This window comes from Chiloscyllium plagiosum, unplaced genomic scaffold (genome assembly GCF_037043375.1).
Source record: "Chiloscyllium plagiosum isolate Xiang-an unplaced genomic scaffold, Cpla_swu_hap1 HiC_scaffold_34, whole genome shotgun sequence".
Lineage (NCBI taxonomy): Eukaryota > Metazoa > Chordata > Chondrichthyes > Orectolobiformes > Hemiscylliidae > Chiloscyllium > Chiloscyllium plagiosum.
In genome coordinates this window covers 10,099,920-10,125,811 of record NW_028270172.1, presented here as the reverse complement: position 1 = coordinate 10,125,811, position 25,892 = coordinate 10,099,920, and the positions used below count along the sequence as shown (strand labels likewise).

The 25,892-nt window shown below is 41.0% G+C and overlaps 1 protein-coding gene across 1 annotated transcript in view; it reads right to left on the bottom strand.

Annotated features, from left to right (window-relative positions):
- nek11 (NIMA-related kinase 11) overlaps positions 1–24,975 on the bottom strand; it is a 298,330-nt gene extending 273,355 nt beyond the window's left edge. Inside the window, exons 1-3 of the mRNA XM_087978482.1 lie at positions 24,738–24,975; positions 23,785–23,959; positions 21,081–21,333 (exon numbers count right to left, since the gene is read on the bottom strand). Of these exons, the coding sequence (XP_087834608.1) occupies positions 21,081–21,247 (167 nt within the window). The 5' untranslated portion in view covers positions 21,248–21,333; positions 23,785–23,959; positions 24,738–24,975. The remainder of the gene's footprint in view (positions 1–21,080; positions 21,334–23,784; positions 23,960–24,737) is intronic.
- Positions 24,976–25,892: the final 917 nt, after the last annotated feature.

The window sequence follows — 25,892 nt, the reverse complement described above, 5'->3', positions numbered from 1 at the left end:
AATTAGTCCCATTCCCCTGCTCTTTTCCTATATAAGAGATTGATTGTAAAACTCACAAAGTTGTGATTATCATCACACTTGTGACTACTTCCATTAGCATCTAGGTAACAACAGCCACTAAACACTGACTCACACTTTAATCATGGTTATAATCTCCGTGTTCTTAACAGCGAGAGATCAGTGCCGAAACATTGCTGTCATATTTCCTGCTTGAAAATTGTGCCCCATCTGTTAACTACTTCTGGATTTCCAATACAGTTTTCATCTGCTATAATGAAGACTTCAATGCTTTAATGCAAGAATATACAAACACATTGCATTCAGGGAATCAAGCAGCATGTGGCAGCCTTATCACTGAATTGTTATAATGAAATACTAATACCTTTAACAATATCAATCAGATTACTCAAATAATGTGAATGTGTGCTGCTAATCTATAACAGGGGAAGATCTTACTGACATCGTAGCTATTGAAGATGGTACCATAGATTGCTCCCTGCCATTTCTGTACATAGAGGCCCCCTGTGTATATCCCATTCCTGGCAAATTTTCTTGACATCAGGGAATTATAAGAGCCTACTCCATATTTAAATACATTAATCTCTGCCATGGTGTTGTTTCCTGTTTTATCAATCTGCAGTCAAATTCACAATAGTCCACGCTTCACAATACAATGGGGAGCAACAGAAATGTCATTGTAGAGATAAACAGTTAAGCAGATTGCAACCAGAGAAAAAAAACCTTGCTTAAAAATAGCATCACAGTTGCTCTCCACAGTAGTTAAGTGGCTGGAAGTATATTCTCCATTATTATCTTCCAACTCACAGTTCACCAGCAGCTTAGCAGGCAGTTACTTTTGCATGGTAAATTTTCAAATGAACGAGGTTTTTGTTGGCGATGTAGAAATTTGAATTTCTAAATTAATAAAGCTGTAAAATGGCTCACAACTGGTAACCATTTCCATAGCAGGTTTACAAGAATATTCAAATTGATATCTGTGATGTTGTGGAAATAAAATTATTTCGCTTTATCAATGGATAGGCAATGCAATTTTATATATTATTTTCCAAATCCGAGCACCATGATATCAAAGTGCCGCCATCTGTTATGTCCTCTTCCTACATAATTGTGTGCAGCATATTAACAAATATTTTCCATGGTAGGCCTGACTTACTTAAAATCTTACTCAATGCTCAAGAAACAAGCTTCCTTTAGCTTGGAGGAACACTATGCCTATCTAAAGAGGTGGTAATGGTGAAATGATAATGGTATTGGGATTAACAATCGAGAGGCTAATGGCCGAAGAAACATGAGTTCAAATCCCATAAATTAATTAATAAAATCTGCATATAATATAATATTCATCCCAATAATAGTGACAATAAAACTACATTTGATTTTTGTACAGATTACCTACAGTGTGGAAACAGACCCTTCAGCCCAACCAGTCCAAACCGACCCTCCGAAGATCCCCTCAGACCCATTCCCCTACATTTACCCCTGACTAATCCACACTACAGGCAATTTAGTATGGCTAATTCACCTTACCTGCACATCTTTGGACTGTGGGAGGAAACCGGAGCACCTGGAGGAAACCCACGCAGACACAGGGAGAATGTGCAAACTCCTCACAGGCAGTTGCCTGAGGCTGGAATTGAACTCGGGTCCCTGGTGCTGTGAGGCAGCAGTGCTAACCACTGAGCCACCGTGCCGCCTAAAAAACCCATCTGCTTTATTAGTATTCCCTTTCAGTAAAGAAATCCACCATCCACTACCTTCTTCAAAAGAACAAAGAAAAATCGCACAGAAACCTGCAAAGTTCTGGCAGAGTGAATACAGAAACGATGTTCCTGACAACCAGGGAGTCCAGAATCAGGGGTCACAGAATAAGAATACAGGGTAGGATATTTAGGGCTCAGATAAGGAGAAATGTCTCCAACCAGAGAGTGGTGAGCCTTTGGAATTCTCTGCCACAGAAAGTGGTTGAGGCTAAAACATTGGAAGTTCTCAAGAAGGAGTTAGATTATGGTTCCTAGGATTATAGAGATCGAAGGGTATGGGGAGAGAAAGCGGAAATAGGGAACTGAATTGGAAGATCAGCCATGATCATGTTGAATGGCAGTGAAGGACCAAATGGCCCACTCCCGTTCCTAGTTTCTCTGTTTCTATGATCTAACCTACATACAACTCCAGATTCTCCTCACAACAGCAATGTATATGTCTCTTTTCTATCCTCTGAAATGAGCCAGCAAACCATCCAGTTCAAGAGCAATTAGCGATGGGTAACAAATGTTGACCTTGCCAACAATGCCTACACCCCTTGAGTATAAAAAACTTGCAGTAGTACAAGTTGCCTAACCAACACAAGGGTAACCAATTCATTGACTTAAAGGGAAGAAAATAAGAGACACTTCCAAGGGAGTGGAGTGTGCTGATGTGACCAAAGGTGGGGGGCTTGGGGGGTGGGTTTAGGGAGTTGCCTGGAGACTCAGGAGTAGAAGTGTCAAGACAAGACTCTCACTTCTAAATCACAAGATTCAACATTTGAGTCTCACTCTAGGGCTTAAGTACAAAATTGAGATTGTGCACCATTGTGGTTCTGAGGGAGGAGAGCTGCCTTTTCAATCAATCAGTCTCCTTTTTCTGCTCAGATTAATTTAAAAGATCCCATGACACCACAGTGAACAGCAGGATTTAATATTTATCCTTCACTCGACATCACAATAAAATAAGCTATCTGCTCATTATCACATTCATGTTGATGGAGTTTTTTGTGTGCAAATTGGCTGCCTACATTATGTCATTGACTGGACCTCATTGGCTGTATTGCATTTTGAGATATCAGGCAAGGTGCTACATAAATGCAAGTCGTTGTTTATTTTTCGGGGGGGGGGGGACTTAAACTAAGGATTTTAAATACAAAATAATTACTAATAAAATATAAAACAGGATGCACCAAAAAAAGTCTAAGCTAAAACAAAGAACTGCGGATAGTGGAGATCTGAAATAAAACAGAAATTGCAAGCAAAACTCAGCAGGTGGGAAGAAAGCAGATTTAACATTTCAAGTCAGGTGACTCTTCTTCAGAATTGTTCATAAGAAACTCCTTTACCCAGAAAGATGAAAGTATGGAATGCACTATCACACAGAGGTGAATAGTATTGATGCATGTAAGGAGAAGCTAGGTAAGCACATGAAGATTTGTGGGGATATGAAACAGGAAAACACAGGACTGGGAGCAGGGAATCTTTTGTTGTGTGGATTCAGATCAATGAATTGGGTTCAAGACAAACTAGTCAAAGCAAAGGCAAGATCACAAACTGTATTCAAATTTGGGGCTCTTTATAACACTTTGCATCTTAAAACACGTGGAATTCAGAGATGTACCAGGCTCAAGTCTTACTGTTACATCATTGAAAGATTATTCCATAATTTCTACTGCCTTAAGTTAGTTGGTGTACTAAATGTGCCAGTTGGGAGAGCATTAGACTGAAGACCTAAAGATCCCTGATTCAATCTCAGGCTTTGGCAGAATAAGCAGGTCCTTTCCGTTTCAGTCTTTGGGTAGGATTAGGATATTGAGCTTGATGATCAGCCATGATTGTAATGAATGACAGTGCAGGCTCAAGGAGTTAAGTAGCTTATTCCTCCTTCTTTGTATGATTTTCTCTCTTCTTTTTCTTAAATCCACCCACACCTTGGCTATTTATGCCCAAAGAGGAGCACCTCCATGATACAGAATCCCTACAATATGGAAACTGGTCATTTGGCACAACAAGTCCACACCAACTCTCGGAAGAGCATCACACCCAGACCTGTCCCCCTATTCTCTCCCTGCATTTCCCATGGCTAACCCACCTAGCCTGCACGTCTCTGAACACTATGGGTAATTTAGCATTCCACCTAACTTGCACATCTTTGGACTATGGGAGAAAACCAGAGCACCTGGCAGAAAGCCACACAGACACAAGGAGAGCATACAAACTCCACACAGTCACCAGAGGTTGGAATCAAACCCAGGTCCCTAGCGCTGTAAGGCAGCAGTGCTAACCACTGAGCCACTGTGTCACCTGTAACAATATCATCACAATATTGCTCCAGGATCCTAAAGCTCTGAAACAACAGGAATGCAAAGCATTTTTTAAAATTGTGTATTTGCTGATAAGGCAACTCAAGCTACAAAGAAAATGTGAATGAATTCAGTATTCAGTATTCTTGCCGTAAAGAAAATGTATTTCATCCAAGTGCTCTCTAATGCTGCCTCCTCAATACAGATCTAGGTTTCAATCCAGCCAAGTTCAACATGAACAGAACTCCTTGCTGACTCCATGTAAGCTTCTGAAGTGAATTTGCCACGTTCAATCCAATTCCCAGTAGGTACAATTCACAATGTCAAATGTCTATAATTTGGCATTACAGTACTTTTCTAACACAGAAAACTTTTAAATATTTCTACTAAGTTCAAAGTTGTCATTTGACTGATGTTTGACCTGAATATGTGTGGCCACATTTGTAAATTCTGAACGTCACCAATGGAAGTTCAGAAATTGCAAACGGTGCAACACAAGCGCCCCCAGGAGGTATAATGGAGAAATTACAGAATGACCTGTACATGAGCTTGAGGTAGAGAATTGCACTGCCTTAATGCTGGAAACATACAGATAAAAAACAACCTGCACAAACACCCGTGGTGATCCACACTGAAAATAACCTGTTTTATTTCTCTGTAATGAGATTGCCTCTATTACATGTCTGATTCCATAATTAGATTCAACCTGTTTACTCAGACTAAATTCCACACACTGTAACCTCATACTACACCTTGTTCATCACCAAGACACCTTCCTACTGATGTGAAAGAATTCAGGAAGGGAGCCAGAGGGGCAGTGAAATCAGCCTCCCATCATACATCATTGAAGTTGAAAGGAAGATTGGATATATGATATGATCATTTGTATAATGCCTATTTACCACAATGCATAACATTAAATCACATCTGCGGTTTTTTCTCATGAGGCTGTTATGATCCCAGCTGATAGTACTACTGGACAAGTCAGATCCCAGAATAAAATCTGGCTTGGTACGGCATATTTTGTTTTATTTTAGTTATCAGGATGTTCAGTTGCTGAAACATAGTCACAGAGGGCTGCAGAGTTTCTCCAACAACAGAACAGAGGCTTATTACACAAAAGAATAAATAAAAGCCAATAAAGCAAAAAAAAAAGCAATAAAGCCAAATTATCTAAATATTGAACAGAGTTTTTAAAAATCCTAAAACACTGAGCAAAAAAGTTTTTATCTATTTTCCGAGAGCATTGATTAAAAATTCAAATCCAGAAAAAAGTCCATTCTGTTTTTCAACTTTTTATTGTTCTATTTAACTGACTCTGAGGTTGTTTTTGTGTGATGCAATTAGAGGTTTGAATCCAGCCAAGTTCAACATGAACAGAACTCCTTGGGGACAATTAGAGGAGTTTTTTCCAAATCTGCCAACATGAATGTTTCCACATCTCCAAAATCTGCAATGGGTGCAAGTAGCTGTTAGGTCATAATCTCCTAACGGAGATGGAATATCTTACCTACATCATGTAGCAATAGTTAAAATGTCCCAAGAGTCATTGTAACATGTACTCTATAATGAATGCATAATGAACTATCTTCTGGTATAAAGGCAAAAGTCTCTGCTGCTTGGAATTACTCATGGCCCATCTTCCACCACAGACTGCTGCACAGCCTCGAAGACTCTCATGGGGTAGGAACACTCTATCCCATTCAAAAGCCACCAGCAGTCTGTACACAGAGTAACCTGAAAGTCACATGCTGGCGACAATGATGAGCATGATAACATCATATTATAATGCATAGATCGGGTCTCTGGGCTAACCAGTCCACACTGGTATTTATCTGCCTGTGCTGCTGCCTTTGCATTTTGTAGTAAATACTTTTATTCAGATGTGTTATGACACACCTCTGGAGTAGATGGGACTTGAACCAAAATCTCCAAACTCACAGGTTGGGATACTACCATTGTGTCATAAAGTAAAGGCATCACCGTCCTGCATTCTCATTGGAGACAGACAACTAGCGATGGATTAACCTGAGGTTCACTGTGTCTCATACTGACAGGCAAGTTTGAGAAGATGTATCCTTTATGAAACATCAGCTGATGCAGGAAGTGAACCTATGCTGTTGGCTGTCTGCTCTACATTGAAAACAAGCTTTCCAGCCACCTGAGCCAATTGATCTCCATGTATAATGTACTATAATGCCTGAGCACCTTTTCTTACACTGCTCTCTCTGCTATCATCTCTGAAGGTGTAAATAAAGTAACTGAATAAGAACTGTCCGTAGCTGAACATATGTTAGTCTTACTCAGAGTCATAAAGTCATACAGCACAAAAACAGAGATCCTTCGGTCCAACCCATCTATGCTGACTCAGTTTGCCAAAGTAAACCAGTCTTGCTTGTTTACGTTTGGCCCATATCCATCCAAACCTTTTCTGTTCTGTACCTGTCCAAATGCCTTTTAAATGTGTAAATGTACCTGCGTCTACCATATCCTTTGACAGTTCATTTACATACGAACCACCTTCTGTGTGAAAAGGTTGTCCCTCAGGTCCCTTTCAAATCTTTCTCCTCTCACCTTCAAAATGTGCCTCCTAATTTTGAACTCCCCCACCCTAGTGAAAGACCTTTGCTATTCACCTTTTTCAATGCCGCTCATGATTTTATAGACCTCAGTCAGGTCGCCCCTCAACCTCCTATGCTCCAGTGAAAAAAAATCCCAGCCTATCCAGCCTCACTTTATAACTCAAACCCTCCATTCCCAGCAACACCCTGGTAATTCTTTTCTGAGCCCTCTCCAATTTAATAATATCCTTCCTATAACAGAACAACCAGAATTGTGCATGGTATTTTAAAAGTCAATATAATACACAACAGAAAGGTGACAACAAGGTTTCATTTGAGAAATTGTAGACTGAAGAACATTGTGCCTCACATTTTTGGATCTCCTAAAGATGACTTTGAGGAGGGTTAAGCAATTTGAAAGATTGCTCTGAGACCACATTGTATTCAAGTACACAGTAAGTCTGCACAGTATGTAATTGAAAAATGGTACAGAAGATATATTTGAGGACAATAGGAGAATTCAACCATAACAAAGTGGGCTGGAGTGGTTATGAATGAAGATTAAACATTTAGCTGAAAGTGAATAAAATAGGAGATGGTCCTCAACAGGACAGTCCAAATGTTTTAGAGATGGTGTTTAAGCAACATTCCTAGAATCCCTATACACTATGGAAAGAGGCCATTCAGGCCCATCTGGTCTGCACCAACCCTCCTGCCCAATCCCTGTAACCCTGCATTTCCCATGGTTAATCCACCTAGTCTGCAAATCCCTGAACACCACAGCCAATTTAACATAGCCAATTCACCTAACCTGCACATCATGATCAACTTAGCATAGTCAATCCACCTAACCTGCACATCCTGGACACTACAATCAATTTAGCATGGCCAATCCACCTAACCTGCACATCTTTGGATTGTGGGAGGAAATCGAAGCAGCCAGCAAGGGGCCCACGTGCAGAACATCCAAACACCACACAGACAGTAACCCAAAACTAGATTCGAACCTTGGTCCCCAGAGTTGTGAGACAGCAGTGCTAGCTACTGAGCCACATACCACCCAATATAGTAGGTGAGATATCCCAGTAGCATAGACTATTTTGAAATTAATGAGGTTCTAAATTCATACTATGGCATGGCTAGGTGTCTTATTCCATGAGAAGAAACAGTCACCAAGTGAGACTACTACAGATTACATTCTCGAGTTAAAGAAACTGTCTCATCACTGAGGCTGTGGTGTGAATCTGAACAATCAACTCTGGAGTTATGTTCATAGGAGGCCTAAAGAACAGTAAAATCTAGTCCTGGGTTTTGAGCAAATGCAATAAACTGAATTGGAAGGAGGCTTCTGATGAAGCTGCAGCCAGAATATTGTCAGAAAGAGAAAACTGCAAGGGAATACTTTGCCTAAGCTAGTCATGAGGCATTTTTCAAGAGTTTAGTGTCGGTGACAAGGTCATAGTGAAAAGCCACCGAAGTGATGAGGAGAATAATGAGATTAGAGTTGTTGTAAAGACACTGGGTACATTCACATATAAGAAATATACTACTTTTGATTAGGAGCAGGTCATTCATGCCTTAAGGCCTGCTCCACCATTTGATTACATCATGCCTGATCGGATTGTGGTTTCAACACTTTGCCGGACCCAACATCCCCATAAACCTTGACTCCCTTGTCTATCAAAAACCTAATTAGCTTAAACTTGAATAAATTCAATGACTCAGCTTCCATCAGGTGGAAACTTCCTTCACTTGTTAGCCAAGCAAAAGCAGACAGGCTATAAAAATACAGAGAAGATTGGATCCTTAGTATCTTTAGTATCCTTACATACAGATAAGGAAGGACACCACTTCAACTGGGACAACATATCCAACCTAGGACAAGCCAAACAGAGACACGCACAAGAATTCCTAGAAGCATGGCATTCCAATCGGAACTCTATCAACAAACACATTGAGTTAGATCCCGTCTACGACCCCCTGAGAAAAAGAACAGGAAATGACATCACCAACCCAAAGAACCCCACACATATAAATAGAAAGTAGGAATCATCAGCAGTGCTTCGCCCGGAGGCCCACTGAAGACGTTACCTAGTAGGATGACAAAACTTCTGGGAATGAACCTTCCAGCTCAGCGAGCAAACCTACAACCAGAACCTCAACCTGAGCTACAAATCTTCTCAAAACTCACTAAGAAGATTAGAGGAAAACTTTGTCAGTGTTGCATAAATAATACCCTTGAAAGAGGAAATCTGACAAAGAGAGACTGTAAGAAACATCCTATGTCCAAATGCCCTCTATAGTGCCAAATGAAAGTTAAAATAAAATTGCAGTCACAAGGAAATGCAAAGATTGCCGTTATCACAGGATTCATTGGTTGAGCAAAATGATGAAGACAAATTAACATAAACCCAAATATTAAGTAGAGCTGATAATCAAAGTCATTTTTCATTGTTACCAATTTTATTAAACCTATATGGCTGGTTACCAATTCACTTCTGTCACTGGAAACAGTTTCTGCTTGGTTATTCTGTCAAATGCTCATTACGTTAAAAAAAATTAACATCAAAAATCAAAGAGAACCTGGCTGAATTCTGCAAGGAACGTGATTGAGTTGGTGTTTTAAAGCAAAAGACCTTTTGTTCTAAATCCATAATCAGTTAATAAAAACCTGACACAAAATTGCTGGAAAAGCTCAGCAGGTCCGGCAGCATCTGTGGAGAGAAATCAGAGTTAACGTTTCGGGTTGAGTGACCCTCCCTCAGAGCCAGATAAAAACCTGACTGTGTTGTGTTTTTATTTGAAAACAAATTAAATCAAGGAAGGGTTTGGGTCAACAGACAGTAATAGGACAAGCTAACTTGCAGATAGAGTGTATTTGAGCATTTTGTTCCATTTCACCTTCAAATTATCAAGCCATCTTTATTCTCTGGTGGTATTCAGGAACTAAAATCAGACAATGATCCCAAATTAGCAAGTTGCTTTGAAAATGTTGTGGACCCCTCTAGGTAGCTGACATATTGAAATGATTTGTAAAATAAATATCAGACCAGAGTTTAATTATTTTAAAAAATGAACTAAGAACCTATGCAAATATGAGATTTATTATTTTGAAAGCTGGAGGTTTAGAGGGGATTTGAGGACAGAGGATGATGGGGGTCTGCAATGCATTGTCTGGGAGGGAGCTGAGGTGGGAAACCTCAAAACTTCTAAATAGTACTTGGATGAACACTTGAAATGCCATAACATCCAAAACTATGGGCCAAAGACAGGAAAGTGGGACTACTGTAGGTCGTGGTGTATTTTTGACTATGAGAAAGTGAGGACTGCAGATGCTGGTGATCAGAGTCGAAAAGTGTGGCACTGGAAAAGCACAGCCGGTCAGGCAGCATCCAAGGAGCAGGAGAGTCAATGTTTCAGGCAAAAGCCCTTCATCAGGTTGAAGGGCCTCTTCTGCACTGTGTGATTCGATGATTCTTGGACTGAACTTTCACCATTGTTATCTCCCCTCTGAAAATCATTCCACAGAGTCTATTGATCTCAACAAAATTTAACTTCAAGAATATTGTTATGCTAGGCACAAATCACTTACTTAAAACAAAGCTGGATCACAAATGTTTGTGGGAACATTACAACAGCAAAGGACTTAACATATTTACAACCAAAGACTTGGGAACTTCCTACTCATCAGATCTGCACAACTATTATCAAATACTTTAAGCTTCAATAAAACACAAGCAAAAGCAAAATAATGCAAATGATGGAGATCTGTAATAAAACAGAAAGTGCTGGAGAAAATCAGCAATATCTGTCGAGAGAGAAATAGAGTTAATATTTCCAGTCCAATGTCTCCTCATTGGAAACTTAAAACCCAAAAGGAAGAGAAAAGTTACATTGTTAAATGTTCTTGTTGCATGAGATGAATAACGAAAGGAACTGGGGACTGGGATGGTTTTGAGAAAGAATAAGTTGGTGCTGATGAAGAGAGAAGTTGACTGGGTGTTTGTGGCAGCACGCAATATTTAATATGGATCTTGGGATACAGTCCAAGGGGAGACTTATGTCATTGAAACACTTGTTGATGGATGAGAAACACAAAGGGCGGAACTACTGTTCGAATCCATATAGGGGACAGACAGTCACTGAGGACTGAATGAGTTTTAGTTAACACCTTACCAAACACTAGAGCAGTTGGAAGCAATCAAAGTTGAATAAGGTGACAAAAGACAAATGGAAATCCCATAACAGAGAAAGACAAAACTTCATGATGGACATTCCTGGAAAAGAAGTGGCAGTGAATTAAAACCAAAATATTGCAGATGCTGGAAATATGAAATAAAAACAGAAAGTGCTGGAGAAGTAGGTACGGTGACATCAATGGAGAGAGAAATAGAGTTAATGTTTCGAGTCCAGCACGACTTGTTCAGAATCCCTTCGTTTTTGGGAAATATTTTTATTGAGAAAAAGATTTTCATTTTTTTTGCAAAATTACAAAATCACTACAAAACAGTATAACAATCTTTTAATATAACAACAATAACAGTAAACAAACTACTACTCTGCTCCACAAACCACTGGGGAGAGGAAAAAAAAACTATGAAAACTACAATTCAATAAAAAAACTAAATCGTGAGGAAGTCGAAGTTGATGTGCTCCATAATGAATCTATGCCACTCCGAGAGTCCCGGGGATCCTCTGATACCCAGCTCATTAAAATGTTCTTCCTTGCACAGAATGAAAGAACATTAAACAGTCTCTTCCTATGCACGCCCAAAGAAGGGAGATTTGGCAAACCCAAGAGGAGGGACACTGGATCCACTTTGACCTCAGTTCCCAAAGCCCCTTCCAAAACCCTCGCTATAGCGCCCCAATACCTACGAAGCTTGTGGCATGACCACAAGCAATGAGTAAGAATGCCAACATCTGTTTTACATTTGGGGCACATTGGGGACGCTCCTACCTTAAATTTCGCAAGCTGCTCCGGTGCCAAATAAGCTCTGTGGAGTACCTTCGGTTGCATAACTTGTGTCCTATTGCAAATTGAAATCTTCCTTACATTCTCCCAAGTTTCCTCTGATGAGATCTCCACCCCCAATTCTTGAGTCCAGATTCCACACAGCTGCTCAATCACTTTGAGACACTACATCCTAATAAATGGTAGAGGGTGCTGACCGAGAGAGTACCCATGGACCGAAGTACTCTCCCCTCCATATCTGACTTATAGGGTCTAGCCATTAATGTAGTCTTTTTCTGTATGAAGTCCCCAATCTGAAAGTAATGAAAGAGGTCCCTCCTAGATAGTTCATATTTCTGGATCAGCTGCTTGAAAGACATCATGACCTCCCCGTCAAATAAATCTCCAAACAGGAGACTCCTTTAAACTCCCAGAACCTAAAGCCAGAATCCATCAATTCTGGTTGGAACCGTAACATTCCTACTTTGGGAGCAAAAAGGAAAGTTTTTTGTAAATTGCCCTCACTTTGTTGCATCATTCTACGTGCTTTAACTGTGTTAAGGACAATCGGATTCCTGCAATGGTGCATAACAGTCCTCAACTTGTCCATCAACAATAGATTAATGAGGGGACATTTTACCTGGGAGGCCTTGATGTCCAGTCAGATTGACCACAGGTCCTGGCAAGCCCAATCAGCCACATAGGATCGTAAGGAACTCAATTGATATTTCTTAACATCTGGGAAATCCACACCTCCCATCCCCTGCAGAAGCTGCAATTTGACAAGCTTAATAAGAGGCCGTCTATGATGCCAGATGAAAGAACTGAGCCAATGGTTAAGCCTCCGTAGTGCTGTGCCTAGGCAACAAAGGGAGCATTATCATGGGATATAATAAACGAGGAAGAATATTCATTTTGACCAGAGCTATTCTACCCAACCAGGATATTGGAAGATTCTCCCAGCAACAAATGTCCTGTCTTTTCTTCTCTAGCAACTGCACAAAGTTAGCTTTATATAATTGATCAAAGGCCAGGGTGATAAAAATGCCTAAATACAGGAAACCGCCCTGTGACCACCCGAAAGGAAATGGGAATCCCCCCCCCCCCCAGAGGCATGGCCTCCGACTTCATGAAATTGACTTTATACCCCGAGAATGACCCAAATAGATTAATCATTTGTATTAAATGGAGCATAAGTATCATTGGATCAGTTAAAAAGAGAAGAACATCATCTGCCTCCAGAGCAATTATATTGGGGTCCCTCCAGATGGCCTCTGCCAATGGCTCAATCACCAATGTAAATAGTAACAGTGAAAGGGGGCACCGTTGTCAGCTGCCTCTACCAATATTAAAATTGTCAGACCGTATTCCATTAGTGAGAACCACTGCTTTAGGGTCACTATATAACACTGCCATCCATCTGGCAAAAACCCCTCCAAGACCAAACTGTTCCAGGACATAAAAGAAGTACAGCTACTCCACCCGGTCAAACACTTTCATTGCGTCCACCAAGCCCGGAATCAACCCTTGCTGGCATACCTGAACCACGTTCCATACTTTTCTAATATTATTAATAGACCTACGACCCTTAGTAAAACCTGTCTGGTCCTCCTTTACGATGAAGGGCAAAACCCTCTCCAACCTCAATGTCAGCATTTTTGACAGAATTTTAAAATCCACATCCAATAACAATATGGGCCTTGTAAAAGTACAATCCTCTGGGGCTTTCCCTTTGGAGAACAAGGGAAGTATTTGCTTCTCTCAGAGAGGCTGGGAGGCAGTCCTGACTGTACGAGTATTGTACATATCCAACAGTGGCCCAGCCAGCGTATCTATAAACTCCTTGTAAAACCCGCTCTGAAATCCTGATGAAGGGCTTTTGCCTGAAACATCGATTTTACTGCCCCTCGGATGCTGCCTGAACTGCTGTGCTTTTCCAGCACCGCTCTAATCTAAACTCTGGTTTCCAGCATCTGCAGTCATTGTTTTTACCGCTCTGAAATCCGTCTGGGCTGGGCACTTTACCGCTCTGGAACTGCCTCAACGCCTCCTGTACCTCTTGGATTGTCAGAGGGGCATTCAAAAAAGATGTTTGCTCTGAAGTTACACCTGGAAATTCCAGAATGGTAAAAAAGGACTCCACCTTCGCCAATCTGTCCTCACAGCCCTCTGACCACTACAGCTCACAGCAGAACTTCCTAAATGCTGCTTTAATCTTATTAGCATCGCAAGTGAGAGTACCAGCACTCTCTCTAATGGAGATTGATAGATTGGGGGGCACCCTTCTTTCTGGCCAGGTACGCCAGATATCTAGAGCTGAAAATGTGTTGCTGGAAAAGCGCAGCAGGTCAGGCAGCATCCAAGGAGCAGGAGAATCGACGTTTCGGGCATGAGCCCTTCTTCAGCAATGAGGAAAGTGTGCCAAGCAGGCTAAGATAAAAGGAGGGACTTGGGGGAAGGGGCGTTGGAAATGCGATAGGTGGAAAGAGGTTAAGGTGAGGATGATAGGCCGGAGTGGGGGTGGGGGCGGAGAGGTCAGGAAGAAGATTGCAGGTTAGGAAGGCGGTGCTGAGTTCGAGGGTTGGGACTGAGACAAGGTGGGGGAGGGGAAATGAGGAAACTGGAGAAATCTGAGTTCATCCCTTGTGGTTGGAGAGTTCCTGGGTGGAAGATAAGGCGCTCTTCCTCCAGCCGGCGTGCTGCTATGGTTGAAGTGTTGAGCCACGGGGTGGTTGGGTTGGTTAGTCCGGGTGTCCCAGAGGTGTTCTCTGAAACGTTCCACAAGTAGGCGGCCTGTCTCCCCAATATAGAAGAGGCCACATCGGGTGCAGCGGATGCAATAAATGATGTGTGTAGAGGTGCAGGTGAATTTGTGGCGGATATGGAAGGATCCCTTGGGGCGTTGGAGGGAAGTAAGGGGGAAGGTGTGGGCACAAGTTTTGCATTTCTTGTGGTTGGAGGGGAAGGTGCCGGGGGTGGAGGTTGGGTTGGTGGGGGGTGTGGACCTGACGAGGGCGTCACGGAGGGAGTGGTCTTTTCGGAATGCTGATAGGGGAGGGGAGGGAAATATATCCCTGGTGGTGGGGTCCGTTTGGAGGTGGCAGAAATGACGACGGATGATACGATGTATATGGAGATTGGTGGGGTGGTAGGTGAGGACCAGTGGGGTTCTGTCCTGGTGGCGATTGGAGGAGCGGGGCTCAAGGGCAGTGGAGCGGGAAGTGGAGGAGATGCAGTGGAGAGCATCGTCGATCACGTTTGGGGGGAAATTGCGGTCTTTGAAGAAGGAGGCCATCTGGGTTGTTCGGTATTGGAACTGGTCCTCCTGGGAGCAGATGCGACGGAGACGAAGGAATTGGGAATATGGGATGGCGTTTTTACAGGGGGCAGGGAGGGAGGAGGTGTGGGAGTCGGTCAGTTTATAGTAAATGTCCATGTTGATTCGGTCGCCCGAGATAGAAATGGAGAGGTCTAGGAAGGGGAGGGAGGAGTCTGAGACGGTCCAGGTAAATTTGAGGTCGGGGTGGAAGGTGTTGGTAAAGTGGATGAACTGTTCAACCTCCTCGTGGGAGCACGAGGCGGCGCCGATACAGTCATCGATGTAGCGGAGGAAAAGGTGGGGTGTGGTGCCAGTGTAGCTGCGGAAGATGGACTGTCCCACATATCCAATGAAGAGGCAGGCATAGTTGGGGCCCATGCGGGTGCCCATGGCTACTCCTTTGGTTTGGAGGAAGTGGGAGGATTGGAAAGAGAAGTTGTTCAGAGGACCAGTTCAGTCAGTCGAAGGAGGGTGTCAGTGGCAGGGTACTGGTTGGTACGGTGGGAAAGGAAGAAGCGGAGGGTTTTGAGGGTGGGTGTACCACTTTGTTTGAGTTCTGGTGCAAGATCTCAGCTGCCATCTTGAATCCCCCCAGAATCCCTTTATTTAAATAGTTTCTAATCAACCTGTTCAGAGATGTTACGACACACCACCGAAGCAGGTGGGACTTGAACCCAAACCTTCTGATTCAGAGGTAGGGACATGACCACTGCATCACAATAGCCCCCCAGAATCTCTTTATTCAAGGATTCTCCTTGATAGAACACACCTGACAAAAACAATGCATCTTTCTAAATGCAGTTTCAGGAAGATGATATTTTTCCATCTTTCTTTTACACACATTTTACAGTCCTGTGAGCCACTCATTCCCACAGATTAATGCTTCTCCTCACTTAATCACTACAAAGCTATTCCTGGAGGTCAAGCAACAATGCTTTGTTTTGTTTTGCTCTGAGGCAGGACAGGTACCTTTCCTTTTCTTTAACTCTGCTCATCAGTGCCAACACTGCTGCACGAACATATTACCCAGGTATCCATTATTCATGCCATCTTACATTTGAATTTCCTTTCCGATGTCTCTTTATTCTCTGTAGCATTCTTGATCCAAAGAAGAAAGGACAGTGACTTTACCCGGGGGGTTGTGGGGGGGGGGGGGGGGGGGGGAGGGGAGCTGGTGGTGGGAACCACTATCCTTATGTCAGCTGAAAAGAAGCCCCAAAACTGAATTCAAACTTATGAAACTTAGAATCTTTAAACAATACCAGAAGTGGATATACAGTCATAGAATTATTGTAATGGAGAATGAGGCCATTTGGCCCATCACTTTATGCTAGCTTTCGTGGAGCAATCGAGTCAGTTCCGTTACTCTGCAGTTTCTATGAGGGCCTGTAATTTTATTTCCATCAAGTGCCCTATTAAATCATTGATTGCTGTCCTACCCTTACATGATCAGCCAATAAGAACAACTTTTCTTTGTTTACCTTGCCCAAACCTTTCATAATCCTATACAACTCTATCGAACATTCCTTGACCTTCTCCACTCCAAGGAGAACAACCCCACCTTCTGTCCTAAACTTGAAACGTTGGGTGACTGATTTCTGTTGCTCTAACTGCTGCTTGGCCTACTGAGTGCTTCTGTTTTTGCCTTCCATACTTATTCTGAAGTTCTCATCCTGTTGACAGTCTAATACTTCTTCTCCCTCATTATGAAACTCAGGCTCAACTGTTCTTCAAAATTAAATACTGGGTAGGCTTTATACAGGAATCATAAAGACTGGCTGAAGCAAAAAAAAAGGAGTCTTGTCATCAATAATGATATCTACACATTTAATTCACTACGATTATACTTAGCATGGACTCTCTAGACCAAACGACCTCCTTCAGTGCTGTAATGATGCTACAACAGAGAGGTATAGGGATGAACTGTAACTTCTCCAGATGGATCAGATGGATTGTATCAATGAGCACTGTACAAACATATAGCAGATGCAGCATGGGTGAAATGGAAATCAGGAGTGCATTTCTGAACACAGAATAGGATGATGCAGTGAGGACTTAATAGTACAGTTCTACAGGCGACTGACTTTGTGGAGTTTGCACGTTCTCCCCGTGTCTGCGTGGGTTTCCTCCGGGTGCTCCGGTTTCCTCCCACAGTCCAAAGATGTGCAGGTCAGGTGAATTGGCCATGCTAAATTGCCCGTAGTGTTAGGTAAGGGGTAAATGTATGGGTGGGTTGCACTTCGGCGGGGCGGTGTGGACTTGTTGGGCCGAAGGGCCTGTTTCCACACTGTAAGTAATCTAATCTAAACAAGTTGCAGAAACAAAAGATCATGAGTGTGGTGCTGGAAAAGCACAGCAGGTCAGGCAGCATCCAAGGAACAGAAGAATGGATGTTTTGGGCATAAGCCCTTCATCAGGAACTGTCCCTGATGAAGGGCTTATGCCCGAAACATCGATTCTCCTCCTCCTCGGTTGCTGCCTGACCTGCTGTGCTTTTCCAGCACCACACTCTTGACTCTGATCTCCAGCATCTGCAGTCCTCACTTTCTCCTAGAAACAGAAGATCCTTTGGTCAATGTTCACTGATCCTTTGGAGTTGGAAGGTATATCAAGCAAGAGATTAGCAAAGTTTGCAGTTCAAGATGTCAGCTCACCGTCATTTTTGTAAGGACAGTGGCATCAATAAGCTGTGAATAACTTGTTAAAAAACTTGAGCTTCACAAATAGAGATGGCAAATGAGAAGGTTATGTGGAATCTTTATAAAGTTCTGGTTAGACCACAACTAGAGCATAGCATCTGATGCTGATATACACTGTGGGAAGGATGTGGTGGTCCTTGAGAGGGATTTGTCTAGAGTGGTTCCTGTTATGAGTGATATTCACTCCGATGCTAAGTTAGAAATGAAGTGGGTGTGAGCTATCTAAACTTCTAATCGCACAAGAGAAATTATTCAAATTAAATCTCAGAATGTCAATTCCTAAATCTTTTTTGAGGAAGCATATGTATATTCTCAAACATAAATGCAATTCTAATCATTAAAATTTCTTACTACAAATGTTATTGTGTCAAATCTTTAAATCTAAGACACATGAGCACCGTTTCATTATTATTCAGGATATTAGAGTGCTTAGGGTCAGAGTTCGCATTTCCTGTACATGTTGAGTATTTATTCTGGCAATACAATGTTAGAACGCTCGTTCATTTTTGAAGGAAATGGGGTTAACTGCAGTCATGTAGTTGGCCAAGATATCTGATCCTGGGGGTTCCCCAAATGTAAGTGAGGCAAACACTGCAGGGCAGAGGAGTACAAGCAAATTGTAAAGTTCTGTGGATGTTCTCAAAACAAAGAAATCTGATTATTGTTGGAGTGGTTCTCTAAATATCCTACATGGGTCACTTAAAGTGCCTCTTCCTTTCCTGTTTATTGCGTATGTTGTCTGACCCCTGCCAAAATCTACAGAGTGCTACAATCAAACTGTGTGCCCAAAATCTAAGAAAGGGGAGTGAAATAAAATGTGGTTTGTTTCCAATGACCTCTGTTAGAAAGAGCACTTGTGTGAATCTTCAGCAGGTCAAGCAGCATCTGCAGGGAGAGACACAGGGTCAACATTTCTTATTGATGAGAGGTCACCAACTTGAAACATTAACTCTGTTTCTTCATCCATAGATGCTGCCAGGCCTGCTCAACATTTCTAGTGCTTTTTTGTTTTACTTCAGCTTTCCAGCAGCCTCATATGTTACCTTCGCTTCTGTGACTGTCAAGTGAAATCAGAAACAGCATGTCTGTGATGCTTCCACAATGATCAATGGTCAGCCAGTGTAACAAAACTTAATGGAAGCCATTCAATATGGTCATGGCTGAATTTAAAATTTCACATTCTCATCTACCTCTGAAAACCCTTGATTCCCCTGCCTGGCATGAATTTGTCTAATTCTGTACTAAAAATACTAAATGATCAGGTCATTCTGAGGTAGAGTGTTTCAAAACTGCACCTCTTTATTTCAGTCCTGAAAGGGTAACTCCTAATTTTAATACTAATTCAGGATGACCCACGACAGAAAATATCCATTCCACATCCACCTGATCCAGACCATTTAGGAACTTGCATGTTTCAATTGACCATCCCTTTATCAGTGAAAACAAGCCAAGCCTGTCCAACCATTCCTCATAAAACCATCTGTTCATTCCAGATATCAATCTAGTAAATCTTCTCTGAACTACCTTCAATGTATTTACATCATTCCTTAAGTGAGGAAACCAAAACTGCATGTAGTCTTCAAGATCTCACTGCAGATGATTTCCACTGGCAGTACTAAAAGTTAAATTAGAAAAGGGGTTTGTATATGTAGTGTATGTGTATAGTTAAAACATATAAAGAGAGAAAGTAGCACAGGAAAACACTGATTACAGCTTATTCTTTCTACGCAGAACAGGTTCCGACTTAAACCAAATCATTTGTCATTCTTGAGTACTGCACCCACAGGATTTCGGCTTTAAGACGCACAAAATCTAATATTACAATGGGGAGGTTGCGTTGATCCAGCAAGTACCTGGTAATTAGGACTCGAAGTTCTTCTCATTTGATTTTCTGCAAATAACTCTTGAGTTTATTCATTTTGTTGTTTTAATTTCATGAACCTTACATACAGGTTCTATAAAAAACACTTACCTAACAGTATATGGCAACTGTATAGCTCAACTCAATTTCTAATAAGACATTTCAATGAGTATTTTACTTTCCTGTGCCCTAATTGGTCACCTCCTGACCTTCCTTTGATATGTTTCCATGGCAACACAGCTTACAATCGCTAACTCTTGCGTAAAATATTATGGAACCTATGTCTTTGCAGAGTTTTAACTGCTTCAAACCAAAGACTACGTCCTCACCGGACAGGAAGAAAGAATTCCTAATTGAAAAACCTCAAAGAGCTTCTGCTGTATTAATTATTTTACCATTAAAAATGCAGTGAAAATATCAGTTGTACCTCAATATATAGCCATTACAAACTTAGTGTCATTTAGATAATAACTGGATTTAAATTGAAAAATTGTTGCTGCATCACTTATTGCCATTAATTAATCAGAAAAATGCTCTAAAGCAAACTGGAAATTCTAAATAATAAAAAGTAAACTAAACAATTAAGCTTTTTTATTATTATCTTCTAATTCAGGTACAAGGGATCTATACCAAGATGAAAATGTCAATCATTATATATTATTAGGTAATGTATTGAGACTGTTAGCTGCTTTATATCATTAGCTGCCTCTTAAATCTATGCCAGCCTGGGCTGAAAGTACAGTATTCCAAACAATTTCCTAGGTAACAGATAGGAATTAACTGAAAATCATTGTCCCTTAGGAGTTTCTTCCTCTCCAGAGAAAACTAGACATTATTGCTCACTGCATTCTGATTAAGATGGGAACTGAAAGCAAGGAGGATATGGGAGAAATCAAACAGCAGAATCCTGTTGCTGTGTTGCATTGCTCTCTAGGCCTGCCTTAACTAGTCATACATGAGAAAATGTACAATTGAACTATTTACAAAAGAAAATCAGGAACACTGTTATGATTCAAGCTCTCACTTAGGAGGAGAAATTGATAAATGAGTTGTTAGAGAATGATACGGCAATCTAAGAAAATAAGAAATAGGACCAGGGACAAATGTCTCAAGGAGCTCGAAAAGCCATATTGCTGATCATTAAACTCAAACTTTCTTGCTCCCTCCTTAAGTCTCTTTGATTCTCTTTGTGTCCAAACTCTATTGAAGTTAGTCTTGAATGTACTCATTGTCTGAGTCCAGGGATGAAGAGTTTCAATGATATATAGCACTCTGATGAAGATATTCCTCCTCATCATGGTCCAAAATGGCTGACCCCTTCACCTGAAACAATGGTCCTTAGTTCTAGATTCTCTAGCCAGGGGAAACAAACTTCAGCATTAATTTCAATAAAGAATCAACATTCTTCAAATTAAAACAAAGTGAAATGTAAGATATTGAAAGAGACTTTTTAAAAATGTAATCTCAATTATCTCTTTCATTTTGATTTTTCACACACACACACAAAATACCATAATTCATGTACTGTCCAGCATTACTGCTTTATAATCTTTGTTCAATAATGTTATAACTAATGGCTTTATACTGTGACCTCAAAAGTATAGAACTTCAACTTACAGCTCTTCTGATTTTTGGGATTTCTTGTCCAGCACGACATAAACCATCCCAAAACTGCCTCTCCCAAGTTTCTCTTGTACCTGGTATCTTCCTGCAATCAGTGACTCAGTGCAGACCATGACTGAAGTGTTTCTAACACTTTTTGGAGCTTCGTGGAATTTTGGCATATTTCCCCTCTCGCTAAGTGAATCTTGACAGCTTTTTTCCACTACACGTTATATTTAAGTTCCCACATATAGAGCCTTCAAAACACCTGCTGGAACAACCAAATGCAGAATTGACACAGTTAAAGAATTGTTACATTAGTACAGCAACAGTACAACCTCTATGGGTAGAAAATTATCATAACCTGTAGCTGAGAACTAGGAACAGCAAACCAATTAGGAATTAGAAGTTGAATATGCCAATTCTTGCATCACTGAATAAAACAAGATGGTTCACAAATGGCAAAGTGATGTGTGCATTATCTCTTCTGTAAAAAGATAGTCTCCATAGTCTTAGCAGCCCCTAAGGATACTCTCTTATTAGAGAGAACCCACCAGTGATGGTTTAACCTGAGAGGGAGAAATTGAGAAGGAGATTCCTTCATGGTAACCTCAGCTGGTGCAGGAAATGAACCCATGGTTTTGGCATTATTCTGACTTACACACCAGCCATTTAGTCAACTGAGCTAGCTGGCATCTCTTTCATGAGTGTAACAAACAATATATGGAATCAATTTCAATGCAGTACTCTAATAGGTTGCATGTTATTTTGGGTTAAAAAAATCATACAGTTTGTCTCAAATGATGACCATTCTTCTGTAAAGAGAAAAATTGATTTCTTCAGCACTTCGTGGTTAATCTACCTACTAAACTCCAACTGCTATTTATTAGTTATGCAGGTTTAATGCTATTAAGCATGAAGATCTTCCGGTATAAAAGGCTGCTAGTAGGCAATTCTTGTTGGAACTGTAGCAATTAGGAATGGCCAATAAATGCCAACATATCCAACAATACCCATATCTTATGAACAAATAGAACAAAACTCAGTCAAAGCATCTCCCAGTTGTTCAGACATGAGTATTCAACCTCTTGTGCTTGTCAGTCTATGACTTTCCATCCATTAGTGTGAGCTGGTGTAAAATCACAACCTGAGGAGCAAAAAAGCAGAAAACGTTTGCATGTGTCTCCAAGCTTGAATCATTACTCCAAATACATCTCCATTGCCTCCACACTCCCTTCTACCCACCTTCATGCTTCCCATATCCACCCTGTGCACACCCCCACATACCCATCCTCCACACAATCCTCATATCTACCCTTCCATGCTTCACCCTCCACACCCAATTCTGAGCATATATGCAGTTCATAATTTTTTTCTGATAGTTAAGTATTACAGAATGAATAACTGGGGAACAAATGGGGGAAAACATGCAGTGCTAGCATGTGTGCAATTTCATACTAACCGGTTCTGATGATTGACCATCAAACTGAAACTACTAACTCTGTTTCTGTCTCCAGAGGAATCCCAACCTTCCCTTCCCCAAGAAAAACTGAACCAACTACTCCAATCTATCCGTGCACTGAGTTGGATGATCAGCCATTATCATATTGAATGGCAGAGCAGACTGGAAGGTCCAAATAAATGGCCTGCTCCTATTTTCTATGTACCTACTTTAAATTCCTCACTCGAATTTAGAAGAATAAGAGGCCACCTTCTAAAACATACAAGATTCTTTTTTCCTTTTGTGGGAGTGTCTTAGACCAAACAGAATAATCTCAGAGTAAGAGTCCACCCATTTAAGATAAAGATGGGGAGGAATTTCTTCTCTCAGAGGATGGTGCATCTGTGGCTGGGTTGTTTAGTACATTCAAGGCAAAAAAATGACAGATTTTTAGGCATTAAGGGAATCAAGCATATGGGAAGAAGGCAAGAAAGTGGGAGTTGAGGATTATTAGATCAGCCATGATCTAATTGATTTGTGGAGTAGAATTGATGGGCTGAATGGTTGACTTTTGCTCCTATACCTTATGATTTTATGATACAAATGATATTTTGTTCATAGTCGCAGAATTGTCAAATGCAGAAGGAAACAATTCAGCCCAGAGTGCTCATTATGTCTCTAAATATTTAGACAGTGCCAATCCCTTGTACTTTCTCCAATACTCTGCACATTCATTCTACTTAAATAATCATCCAAAAAGCCCTCTTGGATGCCTCAAATGAACCTAAACTGTACTCCCAGGCAGTGCATTCATTACCTGAATTTCTCACAATGTGAAAAAGTATTTTTTTTTTCTCCTCAGCTCACATTTGTTTCTTTCCAAAAGTACTTTAAAACTGTGACCTCCGGTTCTAAAAAAAAAGGCTTATCTGAAGCAGAAGCCTTTCCGGAATACATCACAGGAGCCCCAAATAAACTCACTCTAAAGAGACTTTAGGGAAAGTTACCAAAAAAACAATGAAAATTCAGCTATAGGTTTTGCACAAAGCCAGGTTTACGTGCCACACTCACCTGCCCAGGTAACAGATAGAGAGATACATTGAGAACTGGGCTCACTTTTTAAATTATTAATTGCAATCAAGTTGTTTAACTGATCTCTCTCTTTCTCCATGTGCAATAGTTTTAATGCAATAAATTCTATACAGGAAAGTTATGCATTTTTTTTGTTACGCAATAGATTTTATGCAATGCCTTGTTTGTTAGCTGCACTTTGTTTACCTGCTCGCGGATCCCAGAGTTGAGAGTCCGGTTGCTCCGCAACGGCTCGGAGGATGCCGGGAGCCCCCATATTAATAGATAGACCACATTCACGATGACGTCACTGCAATGGCGACCGCGAACATCCAGAAAACATCGGAAACAAAATCCAAAAGCATATCTCCTGCCTCGATTTCTTGAAAAGAATATCGTAGATTTGCAATTCCTCAGAAAAAATATTGATTACGTATGTTGTTTTGATCAGATTAATCCTGGACACTTATGTAAATGCTGACTTTGAGACATTTTAACTTTTTTTCTCCTTAATATAGAAATTACTTTTCAAATTTGAACCCCTGTTTTTGCATTTACTTCCGGTTTCTTTTCTGCGCATTGCTTCGACAAAAGGATATTATTTTTACATTTCTCTACGCCAAATGCGCTAAACGTGTTGAGCTGTTTTCAGTCGGAACTTTTGTTTTGAGTATTTGTATTCCGTCCTGGTATCACGGAGGACAGGGGACGGTTTCATTTTCAAAGATCAGGAGAGACTTGTAACGAGGTGGTAAGATTTTGTAATTATTTCGTTTAAGAATGTATAATCGCTGGAGGTGAAATAATTGTGTAATCTCGATTCATTGAAATCAAAATTATTCACTTTTCACATAGATTGCTTTTTATCTTAAATTGATTATTTATTGCCATAAATATCCAACGCATTTGATTACCAACCATAATTTTAATCTTACATCTTTGTATACGTCTCATCAGCGCTGTTTTAAAATTCGAAATTTGTCTTTTCCCGCCTGGGATCTTACTAATGTCTTTGAGGGGAACCGAGCGTTCGGCAGTTCATAATCTTTCTAAACTTTACTTTTTAACTAGTCCACGAGAACAAGCTCCTTTTGTTTTAATTGTTTGTCTAACTGAGACGTACAACGTCAAACAACAGTAGATTAGATTAGATTACTTACAGTAGTTGCAAGCTTTGCAACACAGCCAGGTTTCGCGGGCCAACGGCGAATTTGGCTTTCTGTAACGGGTGAACACCACAAGATACAGCCCTCATTCTCAGCATGGAGAAAGTGAGGACTGCAGATGCTGGAGATCAGAGCTGAAAAATGTGTTGCTGGAAAAGCGCAGCAGGTCAGGCAGCATCCAAGGAGCAGGAGAATCGACGTTTCGGGCATGAAGAAGGGCTCATGCCCGAAACGTCGATTCTCCTGCTCCTTGGATGCTGCCTGACCTGCTGCGCTTTTCCAGCAACACATTTTCAGCTCATTCTCAGCATTACAATAACACAGCCATTTCATTATTTTATTAAAACCGGAAGTGCTGGGCAAATTTGGAAACATCGGTGGAGACAGAAAAATAGTTCAAGTTTCAGGTCAATTTCCTTTCAGCACATTCGTGGGAATTCATCAAGTAAATATTCTATGTGGGTGTTTTAGTAGATGAAAAACAATTGAGTTTGCATATGAGAAACAATTGTTTTAATTACTTATTTATGTTCCTGTTCTGTGATACTTTGGTACGCATCATGTCATCTTCTCAGACGCACTGGACAGAAGTTAAAATGTGTTTCCCTAGAGTGATCCAATTTTTATGTCTCAGACTTGGGGTGATACAGTGGAGGAGGTGGGCAAAAGTTTATCATGACAAGGATTGTTTAAACTATAGGGTTCTTAAAAAAATACACCTCCCTCTTCACAGGCTATTTTTGCAGCAGCAAACTGCACTTAAAGATGTCCATTTGGCCACGTCCACCAATACGTAAGTAAACTGGAGGATTTAAAGGCACCTCCCAGCCGCCAGAAATCAGTTTGAGCTCCACGTCCTTATGGGCTCACACCCCAAAATCACATTTACCAACAGTTTGAGAAACATACGAACACAGGAGGTAGAAGCAGCAGTAGGCCATTTAAAACTTTGAGCCTTCCCCACTTATAATAGAATCATAAGTGGTCTGATTTTAACCGTTTAACAAACTGGGGGATATCATAAGACCATAAGGTTGTGAGAAATAGGAACAGAAGGCCACTCAGCTCCTCAAACCTGTTCTGCCACAATAGGATCGTAGCTGATCTGACAGTCCTCAAGTTCACTTAGTTCCATTTTGTAGCTTTGAC